The sequence below is a fragment of the Adiantum capillus-veneris genome, chromosome 16 (genome assembly GCF_014529385.1).
Source record: "Adiantum capillus-veneris isolate H3 chromosome 16, ASM1452938v2, whole genome shotgun sequence".
Classification (NCBI taxonomy): Eukaryota; Viridiplantae; Streptophyta; class Polypodiopsida; order Polypodiales; family Pteridaceae; genus Adiantum; species Adiantum capillus-veneris.
Genome location: NC_140946.1, coordinates 112,800,646 through 112,828,409, shown reverse-complemented (window position 1 = coordinate 112,828,409; position 27,764 = coordinate 112,800,646). Strand labels below are relative to the sequence as shown.

The 27,764-nt window shown below is 42.8% G+C and overlaps 1 protein-coding gene across 1 annotated transcript; it reads right to left on the bottom strand.

Moving 5' to 3' along the window:
* Positions 1 to 20,864: 20,864 nt before the first annotated feature.
* On the bottom strand, positions 20,865 to 23,015 carry LOC147439666 (uncharacterized). The gene is made up of 3 exons (XM_086484361.1): positions 22,791 to 23,015; positions 22,029 to 22,187; positions 20,865 to 21,929 (listed from the first exon to the last, which is right to left on the bottom strand). The coding sequence occupies exons 1-3, from the start codon at positions 23,013 to 23,015 to the stop codon at positions 20,865 to 20,867; spliced, it is 1,449 nt and encodes a 482-aa protein (XP_086340487.1).
* Positions 23,016 to 27,764: the final 4,749 nt, after the last annotated feature.

Below are 27,764 nucleotides of genomic sequence, written 5' to 3'. Positions count from 1 at the left end.
AGTTCTGTATGTAATTTCAGTTAATTTCAGCTAATTTAGGTATTTTAAGTATCCTAGGGGGTAGAGATGCCTACCAGGAGCAAAACAAAGGCTAGCCACAAGGGCGCGCAAATGGCCCATCCACCAGTTTTGGATGGGCCATTTGCGTGCCCTTGTGGCCAGCCTTTTTTTTGCTCCTGGTAGGCATCTCTACCTCCTAGGATACTTAAAAATCACAAACTTATTGAAATCAATTGGTTTTGCATCATTAATTTAGATGGAGCCTTGTGGCCACCCTTTTTATGGCAATTTCAGCATATGTTCACACTCAAGGATACTAGAAAAGGTGAAATCAATTCTGAGATTAAGGTTCCAGCACACTATCACCTGCTTTAGCTCTACCTAGTACACCCCTGCACCAAAAAGCCCAATTACATTGGACATTTGAGAAATCCAAGTTAATGTTGCATAGACACTTGGTTTTACAATATATTAACTTTTTTGATATCCTATGGGGAATTCAAAGCTTGAAATGGCCAAAAAAGGGTGGCCACAAGGCTCCATCTAAAATAATGATGCAAAACCAATTTCTTTTAGTAAATTTGTGCTTTTTAAGTACCCTGGGGGGTAGATAAGCCTACCAGGAGCAGAAAAAAGCTTGGCCACAAGGGCGCGCAAATGGCCCATCCAAAACTGATGGATGGGCCATTTGTGCACCCTTGTGGCCAGGCTTTTTTTTGCTCCTGGTAGGCTTATCTACGCCCCAGGGTACTTAAAATACCTAAATTTATTGAAATTAACTGAAATTACATACAGGACTTGAAATTGCAAAGTCATCTCATTACAAAGATAGTAGACACAGTAGACACAACTGTTGATCATAGTGTCATTGGAAAGTCAAAACATTACAAAGATAAGGGTGTGCAATACCAAAAGAGGGGTAACTTCGGCTAATGCTCAAAGTTTCGTCGGAATCGACGTGTAAGATGCATATCTTTTGGATGTATTGTCACTCGCTTTGCATGAATGGCGCATAGGTTGGTATCTTCCAACACCAAAATGATGTGGGCCTCTGCAGCTTCTTGAATAGCCTCTAGCACTACTGCTTGCATTCTATACTGATTTCCATAGCTTTGAAGCACCTCCTTCACTGTGAAAGAAAAGGGGGCGCATCGAACCAAAAGCTCCGTAGTCTTCTGGTAGTGGTGGATTTATGCAAATGTCGGCACCGCTGCGGTTGTCTTGGGGGCACTTGCACATTTGCTGGCGGGCGGCGTTTAGGCTTCTTGAGAAACTTAGACTTGTGCCTGTTTACATGCTTAGGGGTTGGTTCTACAGCCTCTTCTGATTCATCCTCTTCCCTTGGCTACCGATCTTGTTGTGTGGGGAGAGCTCCTGGCCTCGAGGCAGTGTCTTCCCCCCAACGGCCACCCGGTCTGTGCGCGGTATTTTATCTCGCAGCCATGGTGGCTCACTCTCTGATTCAGTGTCTATATGGACCACCCGAGTCCTGGATGGTCCTGCTTGTGATTGGTGGCGCGATGGCTGCTCCCTATCGGACTCTGTTGTTTGCTGGCCTTGTTCTTCATTCTTTTTCTAGGTGTTATATCTTGAGGAGGTGGAGATTGTAACATTTAATGGCCAAATAACTTATGTGTAGCGGAAATTAGCATGAACATAGTGGGCATTTCATTAGAATGGATTCCTAATGAGAATTACAAGAGTGCTTGGGTGGAGAGAGCAACAAAAAGCATAACACCTAGTTAGATAGCATCAACAATACGTTCAAAAGAGAGAGAAATTAAGCAATTGACAACAGTTGAGGACCGGATTTGCATGGAGGCGGTCCCCCCTCCAAAAGGCTTTGTATTATGGTTTCTCCTTTCAAGAGAGACATTGTACAATACAATTCTTTGTGTTCCTTCAAGACTAGCTAGTGCAATGAAGATGAAAGCTTCATGCACCAAGCAAAACACTTAGCAAACACAACTTTAATTATCCCCGGTCTCAGACCAAGACCTCACACACCTTCGAAGATGGTGAGAGCTAGCAGGGTATGAGAGTAGATTGAGAGGAAGAAGGAGTATCTTACGAGAAAGATGTACATCTCCTCACATAATCACTCATATTAGCATAGCTTAGCTTAGTAATTAGCTTGGTAGAGGAGACGATCAAGCATTGTAGCTTGGCTCTTGGTTGGATTTGCATCCACATGCCAAAGGTGTGTCGATGTAGGCTTCTATCTCACAAGTTTGGAGTAGGTGAAGAGCTCTCCATTAAAGCTTGGGAAGAGATAGTCTTCTTTACTTCTCACATTGGCTGTGTGAGAGTGTGTGTGTGATAATGCCTTGCAAAAATCAGCCCCCTCTCTCTCTTGGGCGAGCCCTCTTGCTATTTGCTCTTACAAGCTCCCCATTGGACCTCCCCAGGGCTAGCCTATCACAATTAAGCAGCATAAGTGATAGCCTTCTGACATGTGTCCCCCTTTCCCTTTTTGTGAGAGCTTAATCAATTAAACTTAATTGATTTAAATGAATTAAATCCCCATTGGAGCTTTCCCCATTCTGACCAATAGGAATTAAGTAGCCTAGTGGGCTGCTCAATTCCTATTGGACCCCTTCACGGGCTGTCCAATAATCATCCAAGAGACTTAATTTTCATTGGTTATTTTTATTAAGTGTTTTAAAATTAATTAGGCTAAATTTACTCTAGCCTAATTCTCATTGGTCCACTTCAAAGGTCATCCAATAGGAATTGGGTACACCTTGTGGGCATCTGGCCTAGGGAGCTGACATGTGTCCCTCATTCCCTTTGTGTAAAGGGAGCTTGTGTGTATGTGTGTGGCTTTCTCTCTCATCCCCTAGGACAAAGGCTCACCCTCTCCCATGTAGGGATATGCAAGACTTTTTGGTCACACACAAAGCATCCAATTTCCCCTAGGGTTGACCTTTGGACACAACCTTTGAATTTTGGAACCTTAGCATTTTGGAAGTCTTAATGGGCTGAACCTTAGGGTCTTTTTAGCCCATTGTTTCACATGGCTCTTTTGCAGATGGCCCCCCCTTTGGATCCCTATTTTCCCTCCTTTGGATCCCTACTGTGGCCGGTCTGCTAGCTTAACCAATATTCTAGCTTTTTCTCCCCTGGCACTTCCCCATATTAAATGATCAGTTTAATATGAGAAAATCATTTAGGAGAATTAGATATTGATTATTATGAAAGAGATTCAACAGCCCTCGATGACTCTGGTGCCCTACCACCATGCCCACTGCGAGAAGAGTTCCTGGAAAGGCCAGGTGTTCGTGGCCGTTTTCTTGTGCCTTTAAGCCATGCCAGCTTCTCACATCCTTGGAGGGTGTTTTTTTTGGCAGGCGGATGCTCTTTTGCGGTTTGTTTGGTGCGCACCATTTCGTTGGTAAGAGCTCACCTGTTCTTAAGAAATGAGTGGTTTATGAGAGCATGCAATATTTATAAGGGCCCATTTAAAAAGGGCCCTGTTCACACTAATTTTGAAAAAAAAACTATTATTTTTTAAATAAACATGTCGCTAAGAGTTGGACCCCGCGTTCACGTTTAGTGACTCGCGCAATATCCACTTTGATCCTTGTCGCATTCTGCATCGCCGCCATGGAGCATGCTTGGTGGGACCTTGTGACATTTGCCACTTGTTGCTATGCTCTTGACGATGCCATTCCGCACTTCAATAGCAATCTTGGATTGTCGCGCACGCTCCATTGTGAGCTTACAAGCAAATGTTGTGCGAAAAAACCAGTTGAACATTTCCTCCAAATAATTGGATTGCACCATTCCACCACCATGTCGAGTATTTTTGAAGTACACTCCCCTTGCTCATTAATGGGACTTGTCCATGCCTTGAGTGCTAAAAATTTCAAGCGATGCATACTTGTGCATAAAAAATGCACCATGCGCAAACAAGATATGCTGTTCACATGAGTAAACGATCCACATTATTTAATAAAAACAATCCCTTTTAATAAATACACCATGTAAAATGGCTTACCATGTAATGTGTGATGTTATTTTCACCCCAAGAAAGGGTGAAGACCTTGGTAAAATCCGCCAAGGCTTCTTGAAATGATTGGCGTTGTTCTTCTGTGCTGTTAAGGCCCATAAGCTTGACCATTTTATCAAAATGTGCCCAAACTTACTTGCGCTTGTTTGCAAGCTCTCCATTTGAATCATTGTCAGTAGTAGCTTTTCATAACTCCTTCCAAAGCTCCCAAAGGTTACCTACCTACTGGTTGGAGCTGTTTTGAGCATCATATCGACTTGGCTTTCCTTGGGAAACTTTCTTCAAAAAGTGTCTAGCTTTTTTTCCACTCATTGACACTTGTTGAGCAATTTCATGGGCCTCCCCTGTGTTCTTTGAAGCAACGATAGACACATTTCCACCGTGATAGCCAATGGAATTCAAGAGTACCTCCACTCTTTCCATCGCTTCCTGGGACTTTTCCACCGGTTTCATTGTGAAAGCATAGTCAATGTGGAGCTTCAATAGCCTATCAAAAATGCGCATGAATGCGTGTAATGTACAAAAATGTACATTCAATAGAGCAAATGGAAAGATTGGATTCCAAGCGTGGTCCTTTTGATCACGGTCTGGGGCATTGAGCATGGGACATCTCAGAATAGACGCTTCCCATTCTCTACCTTCATCTCCGACATCACGACCATCTAACCCTTGTTCTCCATGCCCTTGCCATGGAAGCATGGAACCGACCTTTGCAGTGCTCTCATGTGATTTTTGTCCATTAGGTTTGTACCCTTGAGTGCAAAATGGACAAGGCATGAGAGAAGAAGCCCATTGTTTGCAGCCAAGCAAACACTTTATGGTCTTCAAATCCCCACCTAAGTGCCACTCCACATCATAACTACCAAAACCCTCAATCTCCAACTTCTGACCTGCAATTTGGGAGTGTATTACTTCTATGATCCATGGAGTTCTCTCAAAAATCCATGAAAGTACTCCATTGGTCTCTTTGGGCACCTCAATAGCACCCAACCACAAAATGTCTTTCTCTGATTGCACACTAAAAGATGGGGTGGGAGATGGCTCGACTGAATCCCTTCGTTTGGTTTGCAGAAGGGCCTCGTTCATTAGAGTGACACTTAGCCTCTCTAACCTTCGGCCTTTCACTATTTGACACTCATCGAGTTTCAGCACAAAAGCGACTTTTGTGCCAAGCACTACAAAATAAATAGTGCCAAGACCTTAAACTTCAGAGTCTATGATAAGAACAATACCAAAGAAAAAAGTAAAGTGTGTCACCTTCTTCAGGTAACTCGTAAAATTTAAGCATGGCTTCTTGAAGCCTTCTAAGATCCACGAAAACATTGTTCCACATTGTGTAAGGAAAGCCCTTCTCCGAAGGTCTTATGGATTATTTCTTACCTTTTCTCCTTGTCTTTGTTGTGCACGAAGCATAAAGGGAAGTTGGCATTGTGTCCTCAATGTGTAGGTATGTCCCAATGCGGGAGAACACATCTTTGTTTGTGGCCTTCTTTGCGAGCTTGACCTTATGAGGAATGGGAAATAGGTTTTCCACAATGCCATGCTCTTTGAGGGCATCCTTTAGGAGTTAGAAAATAGCCTGATAGGCTTTGGTGTTGATTCTAGCCTCATCACAAGCTTGTTGCACGTCATCATCACTAACCACATTTCTCAATTTATGCATAAGGTCCTTGGTGACTGCATCCTTAATGTGCTTACCTCCAGGTGATTGTAAGATAGGAATCACATCTTGGGTATTGAGACAACTAGTGAGAAGGTTGACTCGATCATCTTGGCTTGTTCCACCGCATGCCTCCGGGATGAAGTTTCTAGCAACAAATAAACATAAATGCTAAAAAATAGTGTGAAGTAAGAATGCATCATGCAAGTAAAGACCAAATCACCTTGTGGCTGTAACTCGTCGTTTGCGTGCTCCTTCCGAATGTGCAAGAGTTTCAATGGATGAATACGTGCGTTTGCGTTCCCTTGCACCAAGGGATTTTTCTTTCAAGTATGTGATGGTGTTGGTAAGCTTCTGAATGTGGGACTCCTTTTCTTGCAGTTGTTCAAGAGTTTTAACCACCCTCTCTAAAGAGGCAACACTCTCTTGTAATTCCGTCGTCTTGAGGTGAAGAGCTTGACATTTGTACATCCACATATGCAAAGAAGCACCTGCACCCATACACAACCGCTTGCAATAGCCTAACAAGCTTGCTTCTCCCCTCCCAAGAAATTGAAGAAATGTGAAAAGGCTATTAAACGCTGGATGGAAGCGGCTTATAGGATCGTAAGGGTACAAATGGTCATCCTCCCAAATGTCAACATTGGTCTCACAAGCGGTGCGACGTTCTTGTGATGACCTTTGATCATCCTCACTAGCGATCTTCGATGCAAATGCCGTGGGTAAGCGAATATGTATGCTTTTGGTGTGGGGATTACGTGGTGGTGGAAGCAAACCATTTGTGATGTCCGTGAGCATCATGGAAGCTGTTGCGTGAGGAAGCAAATGATGAAAAGATAGAGGGGGAAGGGTAGGGATGTTGAGGAAGATGGGCGGAGAGAAGGAGGGAGGGAGGGGAGGGAGAGATTGGGGAGGAGGAGGAAGGTAGGGGCAGGGAGGGAGGGGAGAGGGAGAGAGGAGGGAGGAGGAGGAGAGAACAAAATGTTTTTTACTTTTTGGGAGAAAATATTTTTGAAAAAATGGACTTTCTAAGCTTGTGGGTTAAAAAATGGGTCAAAAAATGATTTTTGGATATGTATATATGTTGGGAGGGAGTTTTAAGTAAAAAACAAGTAAAAATGATTTTTTTTAAAAAAAGTTAAATTTTGACTCTTAGTGACCCACGTTTTTGCTGATGTAGACATACCCCTATGCTTCCTTCACTTTAAAAAAAGGTAGAGAGAGAAAGTAACCCCTTAGGTCCACCTCCTACATTTGTCTAAAAAAAAAGGCTAGAAAAGCCTACTTAAAACTACCTTCTTCAATACCCTTGCCCCCTAAACCCCACACAACATTAGCCTTAATCCCTAAAAATTAGGATTTCTTACAATGCCCATGTAAGGTTCATATTTCTCCTAATGACATGCAAAGCGCACCTTCATTGACATGCACTAAAATCTAACCTAAATCTAAAAAAGCTAGTCCATCGAACATAAATCTAGATCTAATTTAATCTTAAACTCAAAATAAATCTAAATCTAACGTAAATAAACCTAAATTTAATTTAACGTAAATCTAACTCAAAATAAACCTAAATCTAATCTAACATAAATTTAAATCTAACATAATTTTAAACTCAACATAAACACAAATCTAAATGTAATCTAACTTAATCTAATTTAAATTTTAACATAATCTCTTTCTCTCTTTGTTTTCTCCCCTTACCTCTCTCTTTCGTCTTCTCCCCCCCCCCCCCCCCCCCCCCCCCCCCCCCCCCCCTCTCTCTCTTTGGTTTTTTATTCTCTCTCTCTTTCTCTTTGTTCAACAGGTCTTGAGTTCAACTCCTCGTTGGTTAGATCTTTAAGGTCTCTTGAGATAGTTTCCTACGACGTTATAACTCTCTTCTTCTCGGGTGTGTGTGTGTGTGTGTGTGTGTGTGTGCGCCAATAAAAAGAGGAAAACGGTATAACCTTTCTATCACCCAAGTGTGGTAGATTGGTTATGCCATTTCCCTCTTGAATAACAGGTCTTGAGTTCAACTCCTCGTCGGCTAGATCTTATAACTCTCTTGGGATAGTTTCCTACGACGTTAAAACTCTTTTCTTCTACTTCTTCTTCTTCTTCTTCTCTCTCTCTCTCTCTCTCTCTCTTTTCCTCTCTCAATGTGTGTATGCATTCTTTGTTTATGCATGTGTGTGTGTGTGTTTTTTGTTTATGCATGTGCTCTCTCTCTCTCTCTCTCTCTCTCTCTCAAAAACACAATGTGTGTGTGTGTGAGAGAGAGAGAGAAAGAGGGGAAGGGAATATGAGAGAGAGGAGAGGGAAGGAGCATACATGGCTCTCGTTCCTCTCCTCGTGTATGTGTGTGTGTGTGTGTGTGTGTGTGTGGAGAAGAAAGAGAGAAAGGGAGAGAGTGCGGGTTACCTCTTTGCTTGCTTGAGCGCCAAAAACTCAGATTTGAGATATGAGTTTTCGGACGCTCTCGGTTTATTTTTTACCCCTGTCGGCGTCGCTAAGCTACAAATAAACTAGCGACGCCGTGAATTTTCACTTTTAAGCGTCGCACTGCAAGTGTCGCTAATGTGAAGTACCTCTTGTAGTGGTCCCAACTACATTTTACGCCATCCAAATCATGAAAGCAAGTGCAAAAAGCTGTCAGAGCTAGCTTAAATTTCCTTAATCTGGGGGGTCTACCCTAAAGGAAAGAAAAACAAGAGAAAAAGTATATGAATACAGAAGAAAACTATCATACCCCTATCTTACATATAAAATTTAGGTCTCACCTAATCAAACTGAGTAAAACTAGTCAAAGAGTGTGTAGCATAGTGACTGGCAACATGCTAAGGAACCACTTTTGTTGATAAATAGATGTACCCTCAATGTGTCTTAGTTTGACTTTCAAACTATGTGCCCAACCAGCGTGTACTTTGGCTACTTATCCAATTTTGACCCATCCAAAGCTGGTGTAAATCAACCCTTGACCTGCTCCAAATCGGCCCTTATCTATGACCAGCTTGATGCAAAATTGATGTGTGACCTGATAAAAAACATCCCCAAAATTCATCCAAGTTCTAGTGCATGCACACCAGTGACCAATCGTTACAAGTAGTCAACCCAGGTCATATTTTATGCAACTTCTTCCCTTTTCTCACTTCTCTCTCTCTCTCTCTCTCTCTCTCTCTCTCTCTCTCTCTCTCTCTCTCTCTCTCTCCCCTCCCTCCCCGAAAAATGATACCCCCTCCCTTATTTTTAAGCTTGGAGATAAATTATTGGGGCACCTGCCCCTAACTTATACGCTTATGTAACTTGTAAAAAAACCCCCCTCCCCTGCACTTACGTGGTGCGATAAGTTTTCCATGGTGAATCCCCCGGGCAACATCCATGCTAAACGAGCAATCAAGTGCTCTTGAATTAGAAACCATTAAGGGTCAACCCATAGAGAGCCACATTGCATCTAGTTCAAAGGACACCCCTAGCACCTCAATCCTAGATGGAGCGTTTCTAAATGAAAACTGGGAGTATGAACTACAAACAGAGACTTTAACCGACCTATACTCAGGTCACACCTATCACGTGGGTTGGTTAGATGTCCTACAATCCACAATGAGAACTACTAGCATAGAGAAGCAACAAAAAAGAGTTTGTGATGTCATGCATAGGGTTATTGAGCTGGAGAGGCAGAACAAGGGGATCCACATGCCTTCAACGGGTCTCATGAGATTCTTGGATACAGGGAAGGCTAGGCAACCAACTTTATTGCAAATGGAGACTCCCTCGGTAAGCCCGATGGATCCTCCATATGTTGTTTTGCCAGGGGTCTCAGTACAATCTGAGCCCACAAGTGGATGCTTTACCTTTCCAAGTTTAGCTCATCTTTCTCTTGATGACACCACGGCTACCATGCCTAGCCCAGTGATGGGCATGCCAAAAAACACGCCATGGATCTCATTCACTAGTAAAGCACCGCTACATGGTGGCCCAATGCCTACAATAGTACCTACAAGTGTGTATCAATCATATGCACCTATAGGTCCTCGTACTCATATAGCTCCTACCCCTCCCATTGTTTCAACAACCGATGCTCCACAACCACAACATCCAAGCTCTTATTTCAATGGGACCATACCAGCTAGCATTAGCATGTCACATCCCACGTCTTCTATATCTAGGTCCACACATGTGAACTTTGAGCCACCACATGGCACAACACCGTACCAAACTTGGAACCCAAGGGCTTTCTATATGCCAAGTCCAATGCCAATCCCCATCCCACATGCAGTCCCGAGAGCTCCTTTCCCCAGTATACCTGCTCACTTAGGTGACTTGGTAACATTTTCTCAAGCTATTGGTCGACCCATTGCTGAAAATATGTGTAACACGCCTGATAGAGAGCCTAGAAGTAAGGCAATACAAATAGCCAAGCTTACACAAAAATTTAATGGAGATGGGGATGTGAGGAAGCATATTGAAGTATTTGAACAAATATAAGATTCCCTAGGAGAACACAATGACTTGCGTAAGAGTAATGCTTTAATCTTAGCCTTATGTGGAAAGGTTGGGGATTGGTATAGAACCCTAAGAATGGAAGAGAAAATGATTTATTGTACTCTTAGGAGATTGTTCTTGAAAGAGTCATACGAGAGGGAGTACTTTGGGGTGTAGCATCTCAGCTCCAGAAAGCCCAACAAGAGGAAGGAGAGTCGGTGATGGACTTTATTAGTCGTTTGAAGCATTTGAATTCTCCTTGTAATCCAAATGAGCGCTTCAATAGTAACCAATTGCTTGATAGATTCATTAGGGGACTACGACATGAGGATATCTACAATGGCCTAGTCATTAGAGGTATCACCACTTGGGAAGCAGTCACCACCAATGCGATCCAATTGGAGGATAATTTAATGATTCAAGGAGAAAGAGTGTCTGTTAAGCCTAAATCTACTAGCTCGCAAGCATCAGGGCATGAGCCAATGACCATAAAGCCTATTGCTAAAGAGCCAAAGATATCTGAGATGACTTTAGCATATTTGACCAAGGCCATTCAAGAAAGTCTTAGAGACAATCGTGCTCCACAAAACAATCATATGTATCCAAGAAGGAAGCAACAATGGTTCTCAGTTTGCTATGGTCCACATAGTACCAGTGAATGCCCTACTTTTAAAGTTGAATTTAATGGGAATTGCAATGCATGTGGGAGGTATGGTCATCAAGCCAAGGATTGCATAGTATTTAAATGCGCGATGGCCAATAGACCAAACTTTAGCATGGATGGACACACCTCGAGTGCCTGCATTGATGCCGGCCCCACCTCTTGAACAACCTTCATACAAATGGTCCCTAGGGCCCAAAATGTTGTTCAAACAACACCCTTATCACCTCCACTGCTAGGACCGCAACCCCCACATCCAAGAATCACTTTTGTGAATCAAGTGGGTTGTGAGTCATCTATTGTTGGTTTGGAAGGCTGTGAGGAAGATATAGACCCTAATATTGCCTATGGGATTGATGCACTTGAAGAAAGTCCACAATACTACATGAAGGACTATTGGGGACAAGTCAAACCTGTCTATCAAGTAGCTTCTCTTGCCGCAAGAGGCCAAAATATCAATTTCATTGCCAAGAGACCACCTCACTCAATGCTATGAGGGTGGCAAACCAATCAAATGAGAAAATCTACAATGCCGATACTCATGTGTAATTGATGTGGTATAGATCATTTGATTGCCCAATGTTTGAATAATCCAAATGTGCCAAAGATCACGCCATTGAATTTAATTGAGGTTATTGAGGAGCCAACACAAAGTACACATGTGGTACCAATAAATGTACTCACACAATTGATGCTCCAAAGCCAACATTATATTCTTGAAGAAAGAGACACAACATTGATTGCCCAATCCCAGAAGAAGAAGAAAACACGAAGGAAGATATTGCAAAAAGCAGCAAAGTCAGACCCCAGTTCAAAGACCAACATAGGGACTGGTGACGACCCGTATATATGAACGACGTTGAACAGGATTCTGATTCAGGTGAGACCATGGAGACTAAAACGACCACTAGGAAAGAAACAAACAAGAAAGATTTTCATGAGCCACAATGGCCATGATCCAAGAAGAAGATAGGAACTTACCCAAACCCTATAGAGGAGATTGAGCGAGTCCAGTAATTAAGGAGTTTGGTAGAAGAGACCCAAGGGATCTAGAGCCAGCACTCCACATTATCAACACAGTGTTCCCTACGAGAAATCAACCTTACAAAGACCATAGACCACTAGCCAAACCTAGTATCATCCAAGAAGAAAGTGACTTTAAGTCATGGGAAATTGGGCGTACTCCCTGCTTGTTGGAGAGAATGTTTACAGAGGGACTATCTGACTCTATCGAAGAAATGGAGATCCCATCTTCCCCATATCAAGGGATTGAAGCCCAAAAAGTGCCATTAAATATTGCCAAATTGATGGATTTCATGGCTTTAGAAGTTAGAACCACCATCATGTCCAAACTATATAGAGACCTTGAGCTATTCTTAGCTCTTCCAGCTTTTCTCAATGGATAACTGAAAGTTGGGCTACCACAATTTTCACAGATGGATGGAGCTAGGGAGGTGCCAATAGAGGAGGAACACTTAGATCCACAACACAACCTAGATGAGAACTCTACTGATGAAATACCTGTTAACAAGTTGAGACAATACTTTGAAGGTGATGAATCCAATGCGACCATACCAATCACTACCAAGGGATTACTTGTGAAGGAAATCCTTGATGGTGGTGTTAGGGTTAGATTGTAGTTAAAAAATTTTGGAAAGCTATGGGAAGACCTCACCTTGGGACTACAAACATAGTGGTAAAGATGGTCAATGGGACTATTGTTAAACATATTGGAATGCTAGAGGATCTCAAGATCAAGGTCTTTGGACACAAAATAAGGCATACCTTCATTGTTATGGATTTTTTCAAGCACACTATGTCATCTGAGATGATCTTAGGATGTTCTTTCATGAGGGAAGCAAAAATGGTGCATGACTGGTCTAAAAACTATGTCTACTTGCAGTTCCAAGACTTTGTCATTCGAGTTGATCTTGTAACTTGTCGAGCACATTCTCTAGGAAACAGATTTATAATTGATCGTAGATCTGACACCACAATTCACTCGGCCCATTGCAGTATTGTTACACGTGTAAAATGGAAACTAATGTTGGGGAAGATTCTCCTTATATGGATGTTCTACCTGGGATGACTGAGTCTGACAATGTGGATTGTGTCCACCTAGCAGAAACCATAGACACTTAGGGAATAGGGGGACAACCTGGATAACATCTGAGGGGGATGAAATGCCACCACTCGTACCTTTAAATATGATGGGAGCAATGCATATAGCTTTTGATGACCTACCAGCACTACAAGAGGTTGTGTGCACTTGTGACGCTGTTAGAGACGGAAATACATTGGGTTTTTATACTCCCCAGTGTAGCTAACACCGTCGCTAACAGCGTTGATACAGGAACGTCGCTATGAGCGTCGCTATAATCGTCGCTATATACGTCACTATAGCCATTGCTATACAACGATGCCTATAGCGACGATCATAGCCTATAGCGACGTTTTATAGTCCACCTATAGCGACGTTTATAGCGACGCTGCAGAGTCTTATATAGCGATGCTCATAGTGACACCCGAGAGAAAGTTTTTTTGGTGACAGGGCATTGAATGCCCTGCCACTCATCAACCATATTGAATGTTTCACTAATTGAGTAAACCTAAATGAATCCAAGATAAGCCCAAATTCACCTTTGAAAGAAAGTGCAAGCTTAGATATAGACCCAAAGTAGTCACCCACAAGACAATATAACCATTAACTCCATCATCCATAGTATTGTTTGCATAATAAAGATACAAAACTGACAAAAGTAAATTGATGAAAGTAAATCAATGACAATTGTACACATCATAGAAAAAATCACTTGATTGTTAATCTTTGCAAATGTAATAGTTACAACACCATTGTCATTATTGAAAAAATATATATGGTTTTCCAATAGTTACAAAAAGACGTATAAACGTCATCTCATGATACATATGCTATGACAAAAGGAAACTAATATATGCTATGCCACATACCTTACATGAGAGCTTCCAAGCACATAACTTCTAAAATTGGATGTTAACTATTTACATACTTACTTGTTCACAATGCTCGAGTAGTATGAAAGTGTCTCTTAGGTCAGTCCATTTCTTAGTTGAATCCACCTCAAGAAAACCAGACTCTCCTCTACGCACAGTAGAGTTGCCACCCTCCATGATTACCTTGAACCATTGCACGTCGAACAAGTCGACAAAAATTCCTCTATAATCGATCCTCAAAATCTCTTGTAGCATGCCGAAGTAAGTGAGTTCCACCACCACAAGATCTGCATTAGAGGACCGTCGTCGACTAGACTGTTCAAATTTTTCCATGATTCCACAATCTTGATTAAAATGATTTTTGTCGATCCGTTCCACCCTAAAATGTTGACCTTTACACCATGCTACTGTGTATGAATTACACTACAACCAACAAAGATTATGAGTGGCCATTCAAACATCTAAAAAGTCATTAGTCGTACATTGCAAACTTACCTTGGTCGTGCAACCCCGAGAGTACTTCCACTCCTCCTCAGTCACTTATTCACTGCACTGTTGTGCGCTTTTCAATTGGTTGTGCAACCATCTTAAGCTCATGAATGTTGGTAGGCTCTCCAAACCCGTCGGATAGTGCATTGATGGTCGTCCTCCTCGTCTCCACTTGATTCGTGCCCTTTGTCGCTCTTGCTTTGCATCCTCATATTGTGAAATCCACTTTTGCATCACTAGATTGTGAAGCATGCAAAATCAGTTGATTTTAGCCTCTAGATCTTCCATCATCTTCTTCTCAACACCGAGATTGCACATGAAAATCCCAGATATGCGCTCATCATCTATGGTTCACCATAGCGTGTCCCGGGCTTTATCAAATCCGTCTAGCCACTCTCCAATGTACACTAGGGACTTTGATACCAGCCAACCTTCTGCCATGCTACCCTCCAGACGTTCCTTCTGACGCACATATCCCTTTCAGAGCGTTTTAATGAAACGTTCTAAAAAGAAGATCCATCTGGAATATACTCTGCCAGCTATTTCCACCTCATCAGCTATGTGAACAAGAAGATACACCTGAATGGTTAGCATGGTAGTAGGAAAGTGTTTCTCAAACATGCACACAACCTCTGCATCGTTTAGTTTGGTGAATGGTATGGAGTCTACGTTGATCTCCTTTTGTGAGATCCATTGCACAGACGGGAGCAAAGCGAACCCCGAACCCCCGACGGCCTCTAAAACACCGGGGATCGAATGGAGCGCCTCGAGCCTATCATGGTAAAGCAAACAGGGGGCACCACCTAGCTTCAGCGGCTAGGACGCAAACAACACACCACCATAACAAAGTTTTCATCCAAGAGATATGGATGCTTGGGAGTAATGATGAAGAGGAAAGGGAATGAGATCAAGAGAGAGAGAGAGAGAGAGAGAGAGAGAGAGAGAGAGAGAGAGTGAGGGAGGGGGTATAACGGCTTAGTACTTAGGCACCACAAAAGGATGGCGATTCCGCACACCCTTCACACATACACAAGCTCACTCCAAAACACAAGACTAGGTGGCGATTCCGCACACCTCAGATGGGCAAAACATTGCAAGAAAACATACTCACAAAACCTCAAGATTTATTTAGAGAATTAGGTGATGAAATGGGGAGCATAGGGTAGGGGAATGAGAAGGGAGAGTATGATAGAGCACATGGCGGATAGGTGGGAGTTGATGGCGAAGACTCGCACGAGGATTATGGCCATCATCCTTCATTTTGTTTCCCTTCATCTTCCATGGCCAAGGATGTAGAGGTCATGCTCAAGACAAGCATGGTGATTGTGGTGATGGTGATGGTGATGGTGTGGGTGTGTGTGTGTGTGTGTGTGTGTGCACTAGGCACACACAGTGCATAGTGTGTTCTTTGGTGATGTTGTGTGTCCTTAGTGTGATGGTGACCCCTCTTTATATAGGGGAGGAGGCGGGAGAAATTTTAGAATTTAGAAATGAAGAAATTATTATCTACATAGGCCATGTGACTGTGGGCCCCACTTGTCTGGCTGTGTGTATATGTGCCAAAACAGCAGTCTCATGAGAGAGAGACTAAGAGAGAGAGAGATAGGTTGATGAAAAAAAGTGAGAGGTGACATGGAGAATAAAGTAATTACAAGAGGGGAGAGAGGGGAGTGTGTTCAGAGGTGAATCTGTGTGCAGATGTGTGTGAACACAAGAAAAATCAGGTAACCACCGGGTGGGGATGGGTCTGTGGGCACCTTTTTCAGTGAAACTGAGTGTGTGTGAGTGTGGGGGAGGTTATTTAGCTACAATACAAGAGACATGGCACCCTTTAGAGAGAGAGGGGGATATTTGGGTCATGGGATATGATAGGAGAGAGAAAGAGGGGGTGGGGTATACTATTTTGAAAGATAGGGTAAGTTGCATGTGAGTTAGGGTGCATTATTGGTGAGTTATAATGCATTATTGGTGAGAGGTGGGGTAGCTTGAGGGGAGAGAGAAAGGAGAAAGGAAAAGGGGAAGAGAGAGGGGGTTGACCTTTTGAGTGGAGGAGAGGAAAAGGGACACCCGACGGGGCAACAGTGAAGAAAAAGGAGGCAAGGTGGGGATGGGCTACCCCGCAGGCATGAGGTGGCCTATTTTACCTTTCTTATATATTTACATAATCATACTTTATTTTTTTCTTACTTTTTCCAATGCCTTTTATCACTCCCTCCCTAAGAGGGGGTTTTCATGGGGTGGGGACGAGAGAAGAGGGGTATGGGAGCTTGGCTTGTGAAAAGCCCCCATCATTAGCCCTCCCCTTTTGGCTAGAGGCATTCATGTCTCTAGCTCATCTGTTTGATCATTATCGTCGGAGGTGGCGGCTGATGGTGTGTCCTCATCTGGAATGTCAATTGGTGGAGCCTGGTCAACTCGAAGAAAATAAGGTTTAAGTCTCCAACCATTTACCCTGGTTTTATGAAGTTTTCCATCAGCCTCCATAAGCTGGTAGCTTCCATTGGCATACTTTTTCCTGATGATGAAAGGGCCTTCCCATCGGAGCAGGAGTTTCTTATCCTTGCGTGTGTCGAAGCGATTGTCGTAGCGGAGCACCAACATTCCTTTCTTCAATTCTTTTTTCCGGAGATGCTCGTTAAAGCTAAGCCGTCTATGCTCTGCTTGTGCTGCATAATAATTTATTGCTTCTTCTCTGTCTAGCTGCAGTCTTTCCAAGTTGATGATGTGATCTCTCAAATGCATGTTGGGCTGTTGAAGCTGGCTTACCATTACTCTGAGACTTTGTAGTTGTACTTCAATGGGCAAGATTGCTTCCTTACCAAATACTAGATGATACGGTGTGAATCCCAATGATGTACGAAATGAAGTTCTGTAGGCCCATAAAGCTGGTAGTAGATACTTATCCCAGTCTCCAGGATGATTGTTTACCTGCTTGGTAATAATTTTAGAAACCATTCCATTTACCTTTTCAACTAGGCCATTACATTGAGGGTAATATGGTGAAGAGTGCCTCCTTGTAATGCCCAGTTTCTGCATTAATTCTCCTACCAAGTCTGGTCTGAAACCTGGCCCTCTATCAGAGATGATCTCTAATGGTGTGCCAAACTTACAGCATATGTGCTTGTAGATAAATTTAGCTACCTCTACCGCTGTGATTCTAGTGGTGGCTGTAGCCTCTGCCCATCTAGTCATGTAGTCGACCCCCATGATAATGTAGAACTTTCCTGAGTTGGCCCTAGGTAATGGCCCAATGGCATCGATACCCCATTTTTCAAATAGTCCATATGAGAGAATAGGTGTCTGTGGTTCAGGCATAAGTGACCTAGTGCCGGCCTTTTGACACAACTTACACGTTTTGCACCAATGGTGTACATCACGGTTGAGGCTAGGCCATATGAAGCCTGCCTGCAAGATTTTCCTACTTGTTATGTCTAGGAAAAAGTGACCACCACAAACCCCGTCGTGACAACTAGCAATTACTCCCGTGATTTCCTGAGAGAGAGGGACCTTCCTGAGTATTTGGTCCTTACCCTTACAATACAAACCGTCATTGATGAGTCGATACCTTGTGGCCTTCCGCGTCAGCCATTGCTTCTGTCCCTTTGTTAAATCTGATGGACATTCCCCTGTTTCCAAAAAATGCATGATGTCAGGCAAGGCATCACTTCCTTGAAATAGAGGGAGCTTTAGTTTTATTGCTCCAACCATCACTTCCTGTAGTCTTTCACTTGCTAGGGCATCTGCTTCTTGGTTTTGAGCCCTTGGGATATGGTGTATTTGAACTTCTTCAAACTTACCCAACAAGGTTTTTACACCACTTAAGTGAGTCCTTAAACTAGGATTCTTGCATGTCCATGCTCCATTTACTTGCCTTACCAAAAGTAGAGCATCCCCAAATACATTAAGGCGTTGTACACCTTGCGAGACGCACCATTGTAGACCCTTGGTTAGTGCTGCATACTCAGCTTCATTGTTAGAATGTGAATCTAACAATTGGCCCAACGAAAATACCTTTGTCCCTTTGTCATCAAAGACCACTATGCCTGCAGCTGCTTTGTCAAACGCTCGCTTGTAGGCTCCATCAAAGTAGAGAGAGTATGCTCCTTTTACCATCGGTGGTACTGGAGGTAATTGGACTTCTCCTTCCTTAGATTGCTTCTCCTTCCTTTCAAAGACTTGGTAGGTCATGAGTCCCCCCAAACTTGCCCTTGTCGTGCTTTCTACCTGTACCGTGTAGTCAAACTCTTGCAGACGAACTAGCCATTTAGTAATTTTAGCAGACACATCCATGTGTTGTACAACATAGGGAAATATTTCATCCGTGGTTAGAATCACAAATTGCTTAGGCAACAAATATGACCTAAACTTTGTAGTTGCAAATCTAAGAGCTAGGACTATGTGTTCCACATGGGTGAAACCTTTCTCTCCTACTATCATCATTCGACTAGAGAAGTAGATTAGCCTCATGAAAGATGTCGTCGTATCCTTTTGGAGTAGCACAGCCCCCAATGAGTCATCACCAACACTTGAGGTGACAGAATTTTTCATCCCACTTAGGTGGTGAGATAGTTGGCAGAGTTGCTAAGACCTCCTTTACCTTGTTGTAGTGATGTTCGCTTTCCTCGTCCCAAGTGAAAGTTGATCTTTGAGTGAGTTGTTGCAGTGGTAGAACAAGTTGTGATAGTAGATGTATGAATCTACTTAAGTACCTCACCTTCTGTAGAAAAGAGACCAGTTGACGTGCGGTCGTTGGTGAAGGTAGGGCTATGAGTGCGGACACCTTACTTGGGTCGGCGTTGATACCTTTTGCTGAAATTTCATGGCCTAGTAGAATGACTTTACTCTCCCCAATGTGGCATTTATCCACATTTAATTGCCCACCTAGGCTCTGCAACCTGTCCAAACCTTCAGTTACCTTTTCTAAATGTGAAATACGGGAGCTATATATACAAAAATCATCAATGAACACTCTTATGGATGTTCCAAAGAACAGTTGAAAAACATATGTGACATATCTCTGGAATGTGGCAGGTGCATTTGTGAGACCAAATGGCATAACCCTGTATGCAAAACAACCCCATGGCGTGATAAAAGTGGTTTTTAGCTGATCTTCCAAGGCTATGCGTATTTGAAAGTATCCAGAATAACCATCACAGACGGTATAGCATTCAAAACCCGCTACTTCATTCAGAATTTCATCCAAGAAAGGGAGAGGAAAGTGGTCTCTCTTTGTAGCTGCATTTAGTGGTTTGTAGTCAACACAGACCCTCCACTTACCATTCTTTTTAGGCGTCACCACTACGGGTGACACCCATTCTGAGTTTTCTACAGGATAGATGAATCCCGCCTCCAGCAGTTTCCTTACCTCGGCCAAGAGTGCCTTTTCTTGTATGACCCCCAGTCGTCGTAGCTTTTGCACAACTGGTTTTACCCCTTCCTTCAGCTTAATATGATGTTCCACCACTGTAATGCCTGTGATTCTTTCATAGTTGTCAATGAACAGGTTAGGAAATCCCATCAATATTTGCAAAAAACTATCTTTCTCCTCAAGTGTTAATTCCGTAGACAACATACCCTTCAACCTACTTCCTCCTAGGCCAGGTGATTTGCTCTCCTCTTCATTGGGTTGCCCTTTTGGTGATGGATCACCAGTTGTGCTTACCCTTTGTGGATCCTTCATAATGATACCCATCACATCAATGGAACTGTCACTTTCGTCGGTGGATGTGGTCTCCTCCTCAGAACTGGAAGATTCGCTAGTGGTTTCATCTGCCGATGTTTCCAGATTCATTTGCTTCTGCTTGCCAATCCTCATGTCGTAGTAGATTGTCTCCCCTTTCTTACCGGTCATGCGTAGAAGGCCAGTACCCCAGTCCTGTTTTGCCTTCATGGCCATCAACCATGGCCTTCCCAAAATTAGTGGATAGCCCTCCCCCTTAGTAGGCATCACAAAAACATCTACCTCTACCTCAGTGTTGAAAGATTTGATTTTCACGGCACTTACCACACCCACACACTTAACTTTTGCGTTGTTTGCCATCTTTGCCTTGCATGGAGAAGGCCTGTCAACCTCGAGCCCTAATCGAAGCACCATAGCTTCGCTCATTACACAGATTTGTGCACCTCCATCAATGTAGGTGTTTCCAACCCTCTTTCCTTTTATGTTTATGTTGTGGGTTAGGTCAACACATGAACATCATACACAGCAAGAATAACCATCTACTCCACCATACTTCATTAACAACAATTCAGACACAGTAAACATGACTACTCAAAATATCAGAGTAAGCAGAGAATACACTGAATAGTTGCTGCACTGCACCATCATCATCACATTCATATCAGAGAACAGATACCTCGTGCGCAGATACATTCCCCACTTATAGAGATAAATCCGACTTACCTACCCAGTCACAAGACATTCAGCAGACTGCAACTGAAATACAGTTACATCCGACTTAGCAAAATACAGCTCAGTAAATATCCGATAAGTCAAAATCCGACTTAGCTATTCAGAGTCAGTTTCTAACATGTGCCTCTCAACACATGGCACGCCTCGGTGGTAGATTTCGCAGAAATCTGACCCGGATCTACAGATCCCTTGATCAGGAATCCACCCTCTGCTGCACAGCTTCTTCCTTACTCTGGTCCTCAGCATTCACTTTATGATCCACCAGCTCTGCTTCCTTTACTGCATCTGACTCTGCTGCATCAGCTTTTCCCATTTCCACCTCTTGTGCTATATCTGCAATCACAGTATCAATCTGCTCTTCTGCCACTTTCTCCTCAGCTACATCCTGCATCAAAAAACTATTAGTAAAATTCTCCTCTTTCTTTTCTGCCTCTGCAAGCTGCTGTCTCTTATTCTCTTCCATCTGCTGAACCTGCTGCTTCAAACAGTCTCTCTCCTTTTGCAATTCCTCCACTTCCTTCAACAATTGTGCTTCTACCTCATGCACTAACCCTGCCTTTAGCACCTCATATGGATACTTAATGACAAATCTCATTCTTTCCTTGGTCTTTTGCCACATCTCCTGTGCAACCAAAGATAACTGCTGCTTGAGAATAGACACTTCTCCTTCTTTCATTAATACTGCACTCAAGCTAATTTCCTCTTGTGCCAACATCTGTTGTTCTAATATCTGCAAAGGTTCCAATCTCAACCTCTGCATCTCCACAGTGACCTGTAACTCTGCATTCCTCTTTGCCATGTCTTCCAATTCCAAAGCAACCGCTGCCTCCACTTTCTCAGTCCATTGCTTAAACTCCCCCAATGATCTCTTCACTTTTGCTAACTCCATCTTCTGTTTCCCCACTGTTTCCTCCATATCCTGCTCATACTTTACTTTCATCATAGCTATCTGCTCTTCAAACTCTTTCACCTGTGACACCTGTCCTTTAAACTCCATCAATTTTTCTGCATTCCTTTCAGCTTGCATACTCTGAACCTTCAGCATATTATTCTGCTGCCTCACAAATTCTTGCACCTGCTGCAGCATCTGAACTACTTTATCACTGTCCAATTTCCCAGTATCTACTGATACTCCAGAGACTTCCTCAGCACTGAAATCTAATCTAGAAAACACTCTGCTGACTGGTTCAGACTTCTTCCTCTTGTTGGATAATGTGAAAGCCTTACCAAGCTTTATTGGTGTTTCCTCTGCTTTTACCTGCATTGGTGAATCAACATCCATGGTGCCAAATTCTGCAAACTGCATTTTTGCTGTGATTTCTTCAAAGGCCTCTCCTGGAGTATATTTGGCTTTCACCAAATCCTCATAAGCCTCCATATGCTTAGCATTAAACTTCACAAATCCTGTCTTTTCAGAATGCACCATGATGGGATGCTCAATCTGAACTGGCTGCTGCTTCTCTTGCACCAGTTTTTCTGCTTTCACAGGCCACCTTGCTTCACCATTCTGTACTCTCTGTGCAAAAAATAACAATGCTGACAAGTAACCACATAACCTACTATTTGCCTGTGTCTTCCTCTTGTCTGAAGAATGAATCTCTGCTGCCAACTTTTCATACACCCAGTGAGCCCAACTCACTTCTCCTCCCTGCTCTGCATAGCTTAATGGTGCAAAGTTTTCTTTTGACATATAATCAAACTTCACAATAAAGCATAGACTCTCCAAGTACCACTTAAGCTGCTCTCTCCTAGCATATGCCACATTCTTTAACATGTAATACTGCCTGCCTCCTTCTCTTGGACCAAACTCCTTTTTCAGTGCTTCCTCTGAACACTTTGGAATAGGTGTATTAGGATGCAAAGGCAGCTTGAACACCTCAGACACCAACTCCACATTGAGTACCACATGCGGTGACACTCTCCCCTTAGTCTTCCTAAGTATTTCCAACTGAGACTTTGCATATACATTGTTTCTACATTCTTCCCAAGGCAGAATGGCAAACTCATACAATCCTACCTGCTGCAACCATATGGCGTTGCGCTCTGCCTGACAATCTATGTCAACTTTGAAATCCATAAAAGGGTCCATTAATGCTTGCATCACCTTACCCTCTGACACAGGAGTCGGCGTTGGCGTTTCCTCTTCTGCAGAGTCACTGTTTTTGTCTGCACTGCTAACGTCAAGCCGCATAGGCAAAGCTTTCCTTCTCAAACGTCGCCCCGAACCTTCGGTCTGCTCCTCATCAGGCTGTGGTTGCATGGCCATCAATTGCTTTGCTTTCGGCATGGCAGGACTGAATAAAGCTTCTTCAAGCGAAAACCCGAATGCTCCGCGCTGCTGCATGTGTACTGAACTTTTGTTGCATGTATGATTATACTCACTGCACCATGCACACATATCTCCACCTAGTATCCTTGAAGTGCTACGAAACTTCTTTTCAGCACACTCCCCGAAGTTATTAATCGGGCCTAATAATTTCTTATTAAAAATTCCGACTTGGTCAGTTCCGACACAGGTACTCTTCCAACATCTGCAATGTTGAATCGGATGTGCCCTTTGGAACTGCCTACTTCCTCCAACCTGTGAATTATATGAGATACTATGAAAAGACCTCCTCAAATCCATGCAAGCCAGCATTTTTCCTTTTCCTTTTGCTGATTCTGAATCTCCTGACTGTAGGGGTATTACAGTCATACAGGCTACACTTGGCCAGTCCAAATGAGGTGGCTTTCCCTGAAATTTCTTCAGCCTGAAACCATTAACTGCCTTTTCCACTCTTGTACCAAACACATCAGCTATGATGAATGTCCCTTGTCCTTTATCCTGCACAATCTGATATGGTCCCTGATATCTCAATGACAATTTACCAGGATGTGGTCCCAGCTTAGAGTTGTACAACATTACCCAATCTCCAACCTGAAAGATCTTGAACTTCACATTCTTGGTCACCCATGCTTGTCTTCTTCTTTGTATGACTTCAGTAATGTAAGAGCTTACCAACCTATCCTCCTCCAGCTGCATCAGATATTTGTTCCTGTGTAGTACTGACAACTTTGGAGACTACTTCTCTGCTGAGACTCTTAAACTTGGTACCACAAACTCCATAGGCACCACAGCTTCCAGCCCATACACCAGCTTGAATGGTGTCATACCAGTAGTGACTTTGAAAGCTGTTCTAAAGGACCATAAGGCAGAATCCAACTTATCATCCCAATCCTTCTGATTCTCTGTCACAATCTTTTTCAAAATCCTTACCAGTGTTTTGTTGGAGCTCTCAGCCTGACCATTAGCCTGTGGATGATATGCTGTAGACTTCTTGTGCATAATCATATGTGTCCTTGTTAGCTCTGAAATTACTTCATTCAGAAAATGAGTTCCTCTGTCACTTACCAGCTCCACTGGACACCCAAACCTGGTCATAATGTTATGATAAAGAAATCTGGCCACACTTGAAGCTTTATTATCCTTCAATGCTACTGCTTCTACCCACTTAGTGCAATAATCTGTAGCCACTAAAATGTATCTGCATCCCCTCTTGGAAGTTGGTTTGACAGGTCCTACAAAGTCCAAACCCCACTTTTGAAAAGGTTCCAAAGGCAAAATAGGATGATCCCCCATCCTATCCCTATTTGAGTCAGGTTGACCTGTTTTCTGACAAATTACACATCTTTTTGCATGATCATGTGCATCCTTTAAAACTGTGGGCCACCATAATCCAGCCTGCAAAATCTTCTTCCCTGTAATATCTCCAGAGAAATGCCCTCCTGCTGTGCCTGAATGTGCTTCCTGCAAGACTGCACTTTGCTCAAATTCTGGCACACATCTTCTTATCACTTGATCAATGCCTTTCTTATATAGTGCCCCTGCAATAACTAAATAGGGTCTGGTTTTCAGTGCAAATTTTCTTCTCTGATCAGCATTGAACTCCCTTGGTATAGTTCCATCAGTCAAAAACATCAGCAATTGATCATACCAAGACTCAGTCACAGTAGTCTGCACATCAAACAGCTGAGCATCAGGAAGTGCATCATCTACCCCAGTAGGTGCTTCACCTGTTTCAATCCTGCTTAGATAATCTGCAATTACATGCTCCTTCCCAGGAGTATGCTCAATCTGAAAGTCAAACTCCTGCAACAACAACATCCATCTTGCAAGCCTTCCAGTAAGAAGTGGCTTCTTAATCAAATACAACAAGGCCTGATGATCAACATGAAAAACTATCTTGTTCCCCAACAAGTAATGCCTGAACTTATTCAATGCATATACCATCCCTAAAGATTCTCTTTTTGTCACAGGATAGTTTCTTTCTGCACCTGTGAGAACCCTGCTTGCATAGTACACAGGTCTGAACCATCCCTTCTCCTTCTCCTGCATCAGTACAGCTCCTATTGCTATATTCGAGGCATCAACAAACACATGAAAAGGCAATGACCAATCAGGTGGCTGCAAAATTGGTGCTACTGATATCATTTTCTTCAACATCTGAAATGATTTCTGCTGAGGTTCATCCCATACAAATTCCACATCCTTCTTTGTTAATTGAGTTAATGGCAAGCATACATTAGACAAATACCTCAAATATCTGGAGTGCCACTTTGTCTGTCCAACAAACCTCATTAACTCTTTAACATTGGTAGGAACTGGTGCTGCTTGAATGGCTTCTATTTTCTTGACATCTATAGCCATTCCTGCTTCTGACACCACATGTCCTAAAAGTATTCCACTCCTCACAGCAATTACACTTTTATAAGGATTCAGAGCCATCCTGAATTGTTTGCATCTTTCAAAACAGAGCTTCAGATGTAGCAGATGTTTATACTTCTTTCCAAACACTGAGAAATCATCCACAAAGACTCTCATAAAGTCCTGTAAGTAAGGTTCAAACACCTTATGAGCAACAAAATTAAATGAAGGTGGTCCATTGGTTAACCCAAAACTCATCACTGTGTATGCAAAGGCTCCCCATTCAGTTATAAAAGCTGTTTTATGCTGATCCGACTCAGCAACACTAATCTGATTATAACCAAAAAAACCATCCAGAAAGCTGTACATTTCATGACCAGCTACTGCATCCAACACAGCATCACAAAATGGCATAGGAAAGGGATCAGTAATGGTTGCTGCATTCAATTTTCTATAATCCACACATACTCTTAAAGCTCCATTTTTCTTTGGCACAACCAGTATAGGAGACAACCATGATACTCATGTACAGGTTTAATGAACCCTACTGCCAGGAGCTTATCAAGCTCCTCCTTCACCTGTTTGGCAAAGTTAGGATTCATTCTATATCTTTGCTGCACAATTGGTTTTGCACCCTCTTTCAAATTAATCCTATGCTGATGTAGTGCTGGGTCAATGCCTCTCACCTGAGAATAATCCCAAGCAAACACATCCTTATAATCAACCAATAAGTGCAACAGCTGTGCCAGAAATTCCCCTTGAATGTGTGCACTCACTTTGACCATTCTTGGTTCTGCCTCTGTTCCTAAATTCAGCTCCTGAAGCTCCTCCTTTTCTACCCTGCTTGATGCCCCAAACTTCTTTTCATAAATTTTCTCAGCCATATCCCTGGCCTCCTTTTCTTCCTGCTGAATCTGTTTCTTATCAGACATAGCATATTTCTGGTCCACCAACTGTAACAGTTCCTTACCCTGCACTGTCTGTCCTGGTGCTAAACCTATATCTGGCTCATCCTGTTCCTTACCTTGCTGTAACATGCTTTCCACATCTACTTCAAACACAGGTACAACAGTTGGATTGGCCTTCAAGAACTCTTCCTCTTGGTCATCTGTGACCTCATCAGCAAAATTAATAGTCTGAGCAAACAGTGGTTTCTCACTTAATGGAACCATCTTCCTTCCCCTCATAGGTATGGTTACTTTCTTTTTCCCTTTTTTCAATATGACAACATTTTCTCCCCAGTCCTGTCTTACTTTAGCCAATCTGAACCAAGGCCTTTCTAATAGCATTTCATATGCAGCTGCTGAGTCTGACATTCTGATTACCACAAAATTAACAAAAAAGGATAATCCTGACACCTGAATTTCCTGTGCTTTGAGAATTCCCAAAGGTTGTACCCTAGATTGGTCTGCCATTTTCACCTGAAAAGGTGCTGGAGCCATAGCTCCCAACTCCATTCTTTTGTACACTGCCTCTGGTAAAATATTCACCCCAGAGCCTCCATCCAATAACACATCATCAAAATTTTCTCCAAGAAAGTGTACTTTAATAATTGGTACCACAAGTCCACATCTGCTAGATCAATTCTATTTGCTGCTGCTGGAGAAAACTGCCTGTCCATTGTGCCAAGTCCATTCAGGTTCTGCAGCTTTCTGAACAATCTGTTTTTGAAAGCTGGAACCAATTGCAACAACTGATCCAAAGATAATTGAAGAGGTGAGCTAATAAGTATTTCAAACCAATCCTTATCCTGTTTATTTTCCACCTCCTTGCTCCCATTATTCTGATCTTCCTTTTCTTTTGGGTCATCCTCAATATCCACCTGCTTTGCCTGGTGTTTGGCAATCCTTTTTGTAACCTGGTCTCTTACCCCTTTTTGCTCCTTCCAATTCAAAGGTGCTTTATCCTTAGACCTAGTCACTGCTAGAACTTCAACATGATCCTCCTGCACACATTGGTTACAGTCACAAGCCCATTGATGTTCCTCTTCATTCCCTTGCTGCTCCTGTTCTTGGTCAGTATCTTGAATCTGCTTATCCTGAGAAAACACATCAAACAAGATTACATTTGCCTGAGCTGCTGGCTGATTTTGCTGCTGCTGCTGTTGCTGATTTTCAGGTTGATTGGGCTGATTATATCTCACAATGGGCATTCCCCTTTCTTCCCTATGCTTCACCCATAAAGCACAATTGGGACCTACCCAGTGATCTGGTGCACCACAGTACACACAGGGTCTCCTATTGTTATTGTTCTCCTGCTCTCTCCAAGGAGGTCTAGGAGGTCTTGTCCTCTGAAATGGTGGTCTTCCCCTAAATGGTACTGCTTGATTTGCTCCAATTTTTGGTCTTCCTCTTCCTATGTTAGGTGCTGTCTGCCCTCTATTCTTTGGATTATACCAACAGCTAGCAG